The 12,174-nt window shown below is 39.1% G+C and overlaps 2 protein-coding genes across 3 annotated transcripts in view; one reads left to right on the top strand and one right to left on the bottom strand.

The window, feature by feature from the left end:
* Positions 1-6,681, bottom strand: part of GPR155 (G protein-coupled receptor 155) — a 42,248-nt gene extending 35,567 nt beyond the window's left edge. The window contains exons 1-2 of one of the 2 annotated variants that reach the window (XM_026492528.4): positions 6,457-6,681; positions 2,016-2,512 (exon numbers count right to left, since the gene is read on the bottom strand). In XM_026492528.4, the coding sequence (XP_026348313.1) occupies positions 2,016-2,481 (466 nt within the window). In that variant the 5' untranslated portion in view covers positions 2,482-2,512; positions 6,457-6,681. The remainder of the gene's footprint in view (positions 1-2,015; positions 2,513-6,456) is intronic. The other variant, XM_026492529.4, reaches the window with a different exon arrangement.
* On the top strand, positions 6,506-10,612 carry LOC123000127 (uncharacterized). Its single transcript, XM_044380143.2, has 2 exons — positions 6,506-7,125; positions 10,148-10,612. The coding sequence occupies exons 1-2, from the start codon at positions 6,506-6,508 to the stop codon at positions 10,365-10,367; spliced, it is 840 nt and encodes a 279-aa protein (XP_044236078.2). The 3' UTR covers positions 10,368-10,612.
* Positions 10,613-12,174: the final 1,562 nt, after the last annotated feature.

Genomic DNA, 12,174 nt, shown 5'->3' on the forward strand with positions numbered 1-12,174 from the left:
CCTAGCTTTGGATCTCAGTCACATTAGCTGTGTGACCTGGGATAGACCATTAAATCGCTGTAAGCCAGTCTCCTTATTTGAAAATGAGGATTAAAATATATCTGCCCTACCTAAGTATATAAGAAAATATAAAGTATAAAGTTACAAATGTTAGTCTTATTTAGTTGTGGACTTACTAGTCTAAGAGAACATGAAACTATATACGGTTTATGCCTAAATTAAAATAATGTAATATTTGTTAAATACTTAACACTATGATACTGAGCCACTTATAAGGTCTTTATGCCATAAATACTTTGAAAAATTCACATTATTAATGCTCCTGAGGAGATGGACTTTTATTTCCAAAGTCTTTATTTAAATGCTTGGTTCATCTTTAATTTTAAAATTCAATAACCTTAAAGGAACACCTTTATAGTTACTATTTATAGCTCAGTTGTCTAAGAGCCCAGTTTTTCCTCTCTCAGAAATCTGCTTTACTCAGAGTTATTTAATTTCTAAGATTTTGCTCCAATTCTGGTAAATGAGATGGAGGAGGGTCAAAGGAGGAGAAAAAGGAAAAGTATACCTGGTAGAATCCTTTTGGTGTCAGAGGTAAAATAATTAACAGTTTGGGTGGGGGAGAGTTTTAAAACTACTGAATAAGGAATCTGAAAGTTAATGGTGGTTTTCAGGTGTCCTCTTCAATAAATATGTCAAATAGTACCTCCTCATTCCTAGCCCTCTATACTACTTTATTTTTATGGTCCTTGTCATTACCTGATACTATTTTAATTTTTATTTCATTTTCACATTAAAATGTAAGTTCAATATGTATGAGAACTTTCTGGACAGGTGTATTCCCAGCAGGTAGCACAATCGTTGGTATGTAACAGGTCCCTATGAAGGAGTGAACGAATGTATGACTACATCCATAATATTCAGGTCCTCACATCATGATACATGGTCAAAGCACAACATAAACTTTAATTTAAAAATAAAAATATAAAAAGTAACTACTAAGTAGTTATGCATGTATTCTGGAAAAAAGAATATGTTTAAGATATCTCAACATCCCAACTTGGTATGTTTTCTTAGGAAAACACACATAGAAACATAAAATTAGGTTGCCTAAAGAGTTGGAAAGGTTAAGAAGGAAATGTTGAAAAGGTAAAAAGCCCCACCATTTTCGTTCTTATATAAGAAATTAACTTCAACTGAAGCACAGTGACATTTTGAATAACAAGCTCAACAACAAGATTTAATGTAAAACAATATATATCCTAGATGGTTAAGAAAAAGGAGGGAGGGAGAAAAGTCACTCATAAATTTCCACTGCTAACATTTAATAACTATTTTTATACAAACATATGTCTATCTTTCTTATATAATTTAAATCAGAATCTGATCCCTTCTGGAACCTGAACTTCTTTTGTGTAATTGCTGAGAAGAAAAAGAATATATTAGAAAGATGATTTATAAAGTTTATTTAGGTATGACTATTTATTGTAGGTCGACATTTGAAAGAGCTTCAAACTCTGAAGTTGAAGAAAAAATAGAATTCATCCTAAAGTAAGAAATATTTTAGAAAAAATACGAGAGTTTTTTTTTTAATTTTAATTTTTTTTTTAAAGATTTATTCCCTTCTGGTACTGTATGTTAACTAACTGGAATTGAAATAAAAGCTTAAATAAAATACGGTTCTTAAAGCTAAAAAAAAAAAAAAAAAAAGATTTATTCCCTTCTGGGGGTAGGCATTGTGGGATAGTAGAGAGTACAGAGATTTGTAATGAGGCTGTGTGATTTTTTATTTTTAAGTAAACTCTACCCCCAACATGGGGCTCGAATTCATGGGCCCCAAGGTCAAGAGCCACATGCTCTACCAAGTGAGCCAGCCAGGTGCCCCAAGAGATTTCTTTTAGATACAAGTAAATATCTATCACTAAAAAATGCTGAGATAAATTAAAGGATTACATTTTTATACTTCTTAAAACACTTGAATTTTTTAAAAACTTGAAAAATAAAAAATAACTTACCTATAGGATATCCCAAAGCAAAGTCATTACTTTGTGTAGCAAAAATAGGGAACAGTCCAGCTTTGCTAAATCGACTGTCAGGACTGGCAACCAATAAGGTTAATACACACACAATGAAAAATACAGAAGCTTTGGCAATCAAGATACTATATAGGAAAGACCAATCCACATTGGAAAAATTAAGTACAACCATATTTTTGAATAATAAAGCTGGAAGTGCAAATCTGGAGACAAAATTTCCTAGTCCTTTGGCCTGTGTTGATGTTATGACATTGGCTCTTCCTGCTATGTAGCCACAGAGGACTATGCCAAAACATTCTAGTAAGGCTGGAAAAAGCCTTGTTATTGACATTGAAGGTGGGTCATTAGTGGAATTAAATCTGTGCATTACTGTTGAGGGCAAAGTCTTGGTCATATTGACTGCAATGGTTAAGTTCTCTGCAGGTAAAGCAGAAAAAGAATCCATTTTCTTTCACCCTCCAACTCCAACCAGATCTCTGGAAAGAAAGAAGAAAGATTCAGTGTGACAATCAATATTGAGAAGAATCCTAGTTGAAAGCATATACTGGCAAACCGTATCAAATGGCCAAATAAATATATATACTTTCTTCAACAACCACCAGAGAAAAATACAAAGAAAAAAAAAAGAGTGAGAGTATTTGCTAACAACAACCTCTTTACTCTCAAAGGTGGGTCAGCTCAAAATATTTATGTTGCTGTCCCATTTTCAGTATCAGATATAAATAAAATAAGATCCACAAATATGGCAGTTACAGTGATACCCCATGGCTCTCTCCCATGATCCACACTTGAGCTCCACCTAGTGGGTAAGAGCATGGGGCCCACAAAGCCTCTCCTGAATGTCCACCTGCATCCAAATTCTGTGGAAATTTCATTGCTCAAGGCTACATACTAGATAGGAGAGTCCTGTCTAGCCTGTGGTCATACCTGAGTAGAGGACAAGAAGAAGAATATAGTAGAGTATCACATAGCAACTTTATCCAGTAACTTTCCTCATCTTTGAAATGGCAATAATAGTACCTACTCCATTGGGACTTGAGATTATTCAAGTCCTTATAATCACTTCTGGCACAAAGTAATCACTTAACAAAAGTTAAATACAACTTTTGGTAGCCCATAAAAGAGAATGAAAGAAAAAATGATGGCATCCCACCGGGCTACCCTTAACTCCATTTAGAGTGGTCTCATGTATTTGCCTTCTTGAATGCCCCATAGGGACTTTGTACATGCAGTTCAGTGTAAAATGTTCTCTTCTCTACTTGCCACTGTCTGAATAATAACACCTGTTCACCCTCTAAATCATATAGTTCAGGAGTTGCTTTACCACGTAAGGCTTCACTAACCCCATAGCTAGGTCTTTCTCAAGTAGAATCATGTTCCTTACCTGTAGGCTACTTTTCTCAGTTTATAATTATACTACGCATTACAGTGACTCTTTGATTTATGTCTATCTCTTTCACTAGGCTTTAAGTGCCATAGAAGTAGGGACTCTGCATGTTTTTGCTCACTGTTGTATCCCCAACACCTGGCACAGTGCCTGGCACACAGAAGGCACTAATATATATGATAGAGTTCATATATATATGTGCATATATACACACACACATATTACATGATTATATAATTAATTATGTAACAATGAATGACTAAAATATGAATCTGCTCTTAAACTTTTCACCTTTCAGTGGATCAATTTCTCTTTTAGGAACTATCTAGTTCATGGACAGAAATCTTTTTTTCCTGAATGATAACATATTCTAAGTTTTTCACTATAGCAACAGGCCCAAGACCACAAAATGGGTTCTAAAATGTCCTAAAGCTGTTCATAAAATGTTAAAGAACACAAAATGTGTTGTAAAATGTTCTACAGATGTTCAGAAAATGCTAAAGCAAGAAAATATTTTATGCTAGCATTACAATACTTATCAGATTCCCTTCTTGCTTCCAGGGACACAATGAATATGAGATTTGGGCAACTTTGCAACTAATCAGCTTTAATTAGTAACTTGAAATTAATATGGTGACAATTGCCAATTTCTAAGTGATTATTCTGGGTTGACCATCTAAAGTGGCTTTATATAAGATAGAAAGCAAAAACGCTCATGATTCCTGAAATTTACAATGCCCAGGGGTAAGTTTTCAAACACCCACATGACATAAAAAAGACTCAGATAGCAGGCCAGAGACCAGCAGCAACTGATACACGGGGTGTGGACATGATAATTTTCTCTGTGCTACTCTCGTATAAACTGAACCATTTAAAAACCTTGCACTTAATCTGGATCAGGACAAGTATTTTTCTACCAGGATTAGATAGGAGTGGTAATATACACAAAACCTACAATAATTACATACTTGAAGTCTACCAAATAAGCATCAAATTATATCCTGGGAAAGCTAATGGTTGGGACAGGTACCATTAGTTGAAGTAAAGAGCTGATAAACAAAGGTGTTAAACACTTGGAGACCCTAACAGGTGCGGACTTGAAAATGCAATGCTAAAGAAAAAGGTGATAAATTTGTCCAGTCTTATGTTATGTCTTCAAAGTTCCCTATATCTGTTTGCTTGGAATATGAGTAACTCATACTGCTCACTACCCCTTATTTGTACCACACTCACGTATCAATGTATTACAATATTTTTTTAACCAACAGTTTTAACTAAAATAGTGGTTGTTCACTGAAAAGAGTCAAATAGACTTGAACCCAATTTGGGGACTTATAACGTATCAACTCTTTGGGCAAGTTAAATATCCTCTCTGAACCTCAGCTTCTTCAACTGTAAAATAAGAGTAAAAATCTCCTTAAAGGAGGTTTTTGTGAGGATTGGAGACTTCATACACAGCTTTTCACAGAGTAGGTCTTCAAGAATTGGTAGCAACTGCTATTAGGAGAGTGGTCATAGTGAGAATGGTAACAAATTAAATATAATTCATTGTCTTATGCCCGTTCTTCAAACTTGGTATCAAAGATTCTCCAACTAAAATAGAGAAATGGGATGGATCATAGGTTACCAGCTTTGTGTCATACCAAACAACTAAGAGGAGTTCAATTTAATTCAATTTGATCTTAAATCATTTTTAGCAGGGAAGGGAGAGATCTTCATTTTCATCAAGGTGATGGTCAAACAGTTGTAGCACTGCCCAGAATTAACTTTAACTTAGCCAAAAATTAAGAGAAAAACTTTGAAAAGTAATCTGCCCCTTCCCAGGAATATTTTTTTAATGTTCCTCAACATTATAAAAACAATACTTGCTAATAGAGGGAAGGTCAAAACAACCAAAAAAGCACTTTCAAAGGTTTCTCATCCTTTTTTTTCCCCCAGTGGGAAGAGTATATGCTTTTTAAAGCATTCTTTGAAAATGAACAGGAACCACAGCAACGGAAGTTTTTAAAAAATTGCATCCAGTCTTTTCATCTCATTAAAAACAAGGGTTGCTAAACGAACGAACAAATTGACCTGTCACAGTAAAATACTGCTCACGGGCCACTCACTGGGGTGACGAGTGGAGAAATGCTATACACAACCCCCTTCTAGCCACTGATAGTTGGTTGAGATAACATGAAGGAACCACTGAAACTGTAAACAACTCCCATTGTTAAGTGAAAATGGGGAAGAGGGTTCTGATTTATTTCAGAGAAAGCTCTGAAACACCCAATATCCATTATCCTGTGGGAAAAGCATAACCTAGTATGATACTATTAAAGCACTCTTCAACATCAAGTCACACCATCCACCCACTCCCACCTACTTGCAGAGGACCAAATGTCCTCCCTAGAGACCTAGGGTGGGGAGCGCTGAGCACTGCCTCTTCCCTTGTCAGCAGGGACAGACTTTGGCCCTCTAAGATAAGGATGTGGAGAGTCCTTAACCAAACAGGCTGCCCAGAGACCAGCTGCCACCCAATGCCTGGGCAGACAGCAGTGGAAGTGAAAGGCAGACTGGGGTCTGTGCCTGGGATAAAAAGTTGATCTCTCAGCTTCCCCAGGGCATGGGAATCACAACGTCATGGTATTTGACATGCTCCAAAAAGGGGTAAGGAAGAAAATTTGGTGCAGCGCTCCAGGTACCCGGGCAGAAGCTCCCAGGAGGGCCGATACTGAAGCCACCCCTTCGGGATAAAAGGAAGAGTCCGAGAATGACAGCGTGGACGTACGAGCAATGAGGCGCTCCTCAAACTGGGGTATAGCAGTTCTGCCACCGGAGGGAACGAGTGGTCCCTTCGCCTACGTTAAGTCTTCCTGGGCGGCTCCAGAGGTCCTAAAAGCGGGTCAGACGCAGGCAACGGACTGAACGCCGGGGTGCCAAGGGCGGGGCGCTGCCCACCTGCCCAGACCCGAGGGGCCGGGATGGGGGCACCAAGGGTACGCAAGGCCGAGCCAGGGCGGGGCAGGTCCGCGCCCTGGGGCCCCATCTCACCTGCTACGTCTGCAGCCCCGGGGCCGCGAGAAGGGAGTCGACGCTCGTGATGGGCCAAGCAGGGAGGAAATCACCGTCATTTCCCACCCCAGCCCTCTTCACCGAGAGCTGCGGGCTGCTGGCGGCCGACTACAGCAGCTCTGTCACGTTCCGAGAAAGTGAGGTGCTGGAGTGCGGTGGTCAGGTCAGCTCCTCCCCGCGCCGGGCGCGCGGCCCCGCCCCACCCCGCCCCGCCTTTAGGCCCCGCCCCCGGCCTCGAGTCTTCAAGCTGCACAGCCCTGGGAACCTCGGAGCTTCACAGTCCTCTGTCCCGCCTTCAGGCCCCGCCTCCCGCCGCGAGCCTCCGAGCGCACGTCCTCGGCCCCGCCTCAGGCTCCGCCTCTGCCGCGAGGCTCCGAGCTGCGCGGTCTCCTGTCCCGTCCTCAGCCTCCACCCCCGGCCGTCGAGATGTGGGGGGACGCACGGTCCCCGCCTTCGCCCCGGTGCCGCCGGCTTCGAGCCGCTCAGCAGTGAGACTCCGGCAGCGAGACTTCCGGCTGCCCCACTCTCGCAAAATGGCGGCTGCTGTGGGGATATTTCCAGTCTCGTTTTCCTCGCCGTAAATTCAGATGCGGAAGCCTCTCGTTTTTCTGCCCAACGCCCAACCTCTTGTGATCCGCTAATTCATATGTAGGTTTGACTAGTCGTTTTATAGCACAGAGTTTAAAAATCAGATCTGGGCCAGAATCCTGCTTTCCCCGTTCCCAAGGCAGTGTGACCTTGGCATTCCTAAATCAGGGACTAAAATGTCTATAAAGCATTGGCACTGTGCTTAAGTTGGATAGAATAAGCGCTTAGTCCCTGACTACTTGTGTTTCTGTTGTGGGGGAAACTACGTGTTTATCCCCTCAGTGTACTGAAAAATTTGTTACATTGGTGGCAAACTTCCTGAGCTTGAAGGGGTCCCAAATACAGAGCTCCATTTTGAAACCCAAAGAAACTCTGTATTAATCTTTAGGAATCAAAATTATTTCAAGTTTGATATTTATGATATAACTCCACTTAATATTTTCACAGGTATCTGTCCTTTGTAAAGCCTCTGTTTTGCCTTCCATCCAACTTTTTTTTGGGGGGTCTGGCAACTTCAGATATCTTCCTATCATCTTAGTAGTTTTTGTGCAAAGATACAAAAATGTATGTCTTGAAAAAATCACAGTAATCTGAGGTTAAAGGTTCTGAAAACTAAGCAGGAGAAAAATGAGCAGAAACAAACTATAGAAAAGTCATGAGTTCTATTCCTGTTCTCACTTCACCCTTGTTCTCCATCTTCACTCCTACCTTCTTCCCCTTCAACTTGGCTACTTTTGAAAAATCTTCTGAGTATATTATATTATCTCAAGGCTAAAAGGATTTCTGTTTAGAAAGTATGACGATTCGTTCAATTAAATAAATACTGAGTTTTGACTTTCAGGAAAATACATGAAGATATACCTGGAAAGGTAAGTTAAGGTCAGCCTCTAGGAGGTTCTTTGGGTTGGTCTTAGAATTTGGGCCTTGCCTTATCCCCTGACCACAGTAAAACCATTAAATATGTTTTGACGGGAATGTGTCATGATTACATTGTTTTTGGATATGTAATCTGGAAGCTTTCCCAGGATTAGTTGAAAAAGAGACTGGAGGCAAGAAAAGCAGATGACTTTGGGAAGAACCTAGACATGAGGAAATGAAGACATACGTACTTTGGAGTGATGATAATGAAAAAAGTGGAAACAGCCTGAGAGACATTACAAAAGAAGAGCTGATGGGACTGGATTACCGATAGGGCGAAAGAATTGGAAGGACATAATGAACTGAAGTACTTACTGCATTACAGCAAGGAAAAGGAATTGAGCTAGATGGCCTCTAACAGCCTTCCTAGTTCTAAAGTCCCGTTATTTTCTATCATTCTATTAGCTGAAGATGAAAGGAAGAAATATTTCAAATAAAGAAGCAGTTACAAGAAGAAAATAATGAATTTGATTTTTGGTCTAAAACCTTGAGAAGTTACCTAGTTCAGTCTCTCTCTCTTTTTTAAAGATTTTATTCATCCGATTGAGAGAGATCAAGAGAATGAGAGAGAGAAGCAGACTCCCTGCTGTGCAGGGAGCCTGATGTGACGCTCAAACCTAGGACCCTGGGATCATGACCTGAGCCAAAGACAGACGCTTAACCGACTAAGCCACCCAGGTGTCCCTAACCTTTTAAATTTAATAATGTATAATTAACATTTTTATCCATACATCTAGATCTTATATATAATTTTTAATACCTATCAAGTATTCCCTATTGAAATTCTGAGAATGATTTTCCTTGAAAAAGTAGCAATCTGGGCTATCCAGAGAGTCTAATCAAAGATCAGCAAAGAGGAAGACATATATCTGAATGATTTCTTTAAAAATATTAAGTTTCTTTAAAACTCCCCATCACATTTCCGACAGCACGAGTTTCTCTTTAGGGATACATATGATTCCAGAGAAGTTGACCTCACTCTGCCTTCAGAGGTGATGTAACTAACCTTGGCTATCCAATCAGTACATTCCATCCCTTTGGACTCAATAATTGAGTCAGGGTGGGCATTGGCTCTAAGGTAGTTTGAGGAATGACTCTTAGGACTTTTGCTGAGAATGCTGAGGTTCTCTTGCTGGACATGGGAAGATGCTGGCAGCCATCTTGGGACCAAGAGAGGAGCCGTCTTAGAATGATGCAGACACCATAGAAGTCACAGCAGAGAGAAGGAAGTAAACAGGTCCTTGATGACATATTGAGTTATAGAATCAAGCATCATCTGAAGCCATGGCTGGCCTGAAACCTGTGGAAGTCTCACTCACGTGAGCCAATCAGTTTTCTTTATTGTTTAAACAAGTTTGAATTGGGTTTTCTGTTACTTGAAATCAAATGTATAGAAAAAAATTCTAGAAGAAATTGCCAACAGTAAATATCCCTGAGTGGTAAAAATACACATGATTTTTTTTCTTTGTAGAATAGTTCCCCAAATTTCTACCTCAAAAAAGTGCATTAATTTTATCAAGAAAAAGCATGAAATAAGTCATGAAATGTATATTTGGTTATGTGGAAATGATGAATAATGCCTAATAGCAAGTATTTTTCTAAAACAAATTTAAAAGTCACTAGTGTATATTAAACTAGGCAGGTATACAAAATCCACCCATAAAATAGAACAATTTAAGAGCATCAATACCATGCAATATATGAATTTATACAAAGCTAAGGCTAATTCTTTACAAGATTAATCTTTGTATCCTTAGTTGTTCCATAAATGGTTTTTGAATGATTGTTTAAAACATAATTGCCTACTAGTTATCAAATGTTAAAGCGTACTTTTATTCAGTGGGAACTATTTGATATAAGCAACTGTGGTATAGCTTTTTTAGAGTAGCTGGATTTCTTATTTTTTTCCAGCTTTTCACTTGGCCCAGGATTATAGCCTTATTTAAATATTCTCCCAAATTGTGTGTGTGTGGGGGGGGGTTGGTTACTTTAAATGCTATAATTAAATAATTTAATTTCTGGTCTGTCAAGATAAAGCCCTAAAAATTACCTTTTAATATACTCATAAAAATATACATATACGTATATATCGATGTGTGTTTGTGTTTTTGAAAATACATAATTACTAAGTCCCTTTCAAACTGCTATTAAAATATTCTTACAGAGCTTCCAGGTTCGTGAACATGTGGAGGTGCTACAAGAACAGCATTCCTGGAGAAGGCATGGTAGCTCTGCACCCCTTCACTCATACCTTGTCCTATGCATCTCTTCCATCTGGATGCTCATCTGTATCCTTTATCATATCCTTTTATAATAAAGTGGTAAATGCAAAAAATATATATATGTATATTTTTACAAAGGCAGTGAGGAAAAGTGGAATCTAAACATCTCACCTTGTTATTGATCTTATTGACCTTGGGTAAGGCTTAAATGTGGTTGAAAAGGCAGAGGCTTTTATCTGGGCAAGCATTTAAGAAGTTAAGCAGAAAAACAATGAAACCAGAATTGTTAGATTATGAAACTGAAAGTTAAACGACTTAGGTCAGATAGGGTACAAAAATCACACAGTAGAAGCATGTTGGCTTTGGGGGCCCTTCCAATTTGTTTTAGGACATAGCTTCTTGATATTTGTGGGTTTTTTTTTTTTTTTAAGATTTTATTTACTTATTCGACAGAGATAGAGACAGCCAGCGAGAGAGGGAACACAAGCAGGGGGAGTGGGAGAGGAAGAAGCAGGCTCATAGCGGAGGAGCCTGATGTGGGGCTCGATCCCATAACGCCGGGATCACGCCCTGAGCCGAAAGCAGACGCTTAACCGCTGTGCCACCCAGGCGCTCCTATTTGTGGTTTTGTTTTGACCGCGTTTTTTTTTTTTTTTTTTTGGAAAGGGCTTAAAGATCAGAAACATGAAAATGAAAAACAAAAAAATACTCCTGGATTTACTGCTAGTTGGCTCACTTAAAAATGTGCTCACAGACAAAATTTATTTTATAGGCTATTATTAAAGAAATACTCATAAATGTGTAAGCATTGTGTAACTTAAGTAATCTCTAAGATGAAAAACTATAAAACTAGCCAATCTTGTAAAGTTATATAAAGAGGAAGTGGAGAGAACTTCAGATTTAACTTTGACTTTGGAGTAAGAAGTTCTTTGGCTGGGGGCACCTGGGTGGCTCAGTCATTGAGCGTCTGCCTTCAGCTCAGGGCATGATCCCAGGGTCCTGGGATTGAGCCCCGAATCGGGCTCCCTGCTCTGCTGGGAGCCTGCTTCTTCCTCTCCCACTCCCCCTGCTTGTGTTCCCTCTCTCACTGGCTGTCTCTCTGTCAAATAAATAAATAAAATCTTCAAAAAAAACCCGAAGTTCTTTGGCCGACTCTATTTAATACACGGGTAGAACTTTTGAGTAAATAGCTAGCTCAAAAGAAGTCTAACACGTCCTCAGCAAACAAGCACAGACCACAGAAGCATTCTTCCAGTAGAGTATGTATGTCAGGAGTTCTAGTTCCTTTCCCTCTTTGGATGGCAGGTGCTCTATCTGTGTTGATTTCCTTAGTATTTGATACTGTGGAACTATACATAGTTGATTTCCAGTGCCTGGAACAGTGCTTGGCACATAGTAGACCCTTGATAAATACTGTTGACCTACTAACTCTTGGAATGCCAGCTAAGCAAGTTTGTAAAGTTTCTGTATTTAGAGAATCACTTAGAATGGAAATACCTGCTCTTAATTGTACTTCTTTCAACTATCAACCAAAATAACTGACAAAGAGAAGGATCAGAACTCAAGTCTCTGTGTGGCAGCAGAGGAATCAGATCATTTTTGTGGCTGACAATGATTGAAACACAGTCAGTCATGGGAGTATCATCTTTGGTTGTGATATAGACTAAATATGGTAAATAATGTCCCAGTAGTTAATTCTACAAATATTTAAATGTCCCCCGAATTCCAAAACTTACTTAGGAACCAAGTTAGAAAGAGGCCTGGGCACTATATTTGGAAATGGTTGTTCTTGGAGGATAAAGTTGGTAAAAGTAAGCTGCTCAGTGTAGTGTCACTTTCCATCCAGGCTTCTATAGCTAATAGCATGATTAGCTTTAGCCTCATGTCTGGCTCATTTATTTTAATGCCCTAACTCAAACCCACACATGGGTTTATTCTCAAATATTTTGAAGACAAGATTATAATATTG

The sequence above is a fragment of the Ursus arctos genome, unplaced genomic scaffold (genome assembly GCF_023065955.2).
Source record: "Ursus arctos isolate Adak ecotype North America unplaced genomic scaffold, UrsArc2.0 scaffold_1, whole genome shotgun sequence".
Lineage (NCBI taxonomy): Eukaryota > Metazoa > Chordata > Mammalia > Carnivora > Ursidae > Ursus > Ursus arctos.

Coding starts and splice junctions, on each gene's coding strand:
- LOC123000127 (XM_044380143.2), top strand. CDS start 6,506: ATGGGCCAAGCAGGGAGGAAATCACCGTCATTTCCCACCCCAGCCCTC. Junction 7,126..10,147: donor TGTGATCCGCTAATTCATAT/GTAGGTTTGACT, acceptor ATATTCTTACAG/AGCTTCCAGGTTCGTGAACA.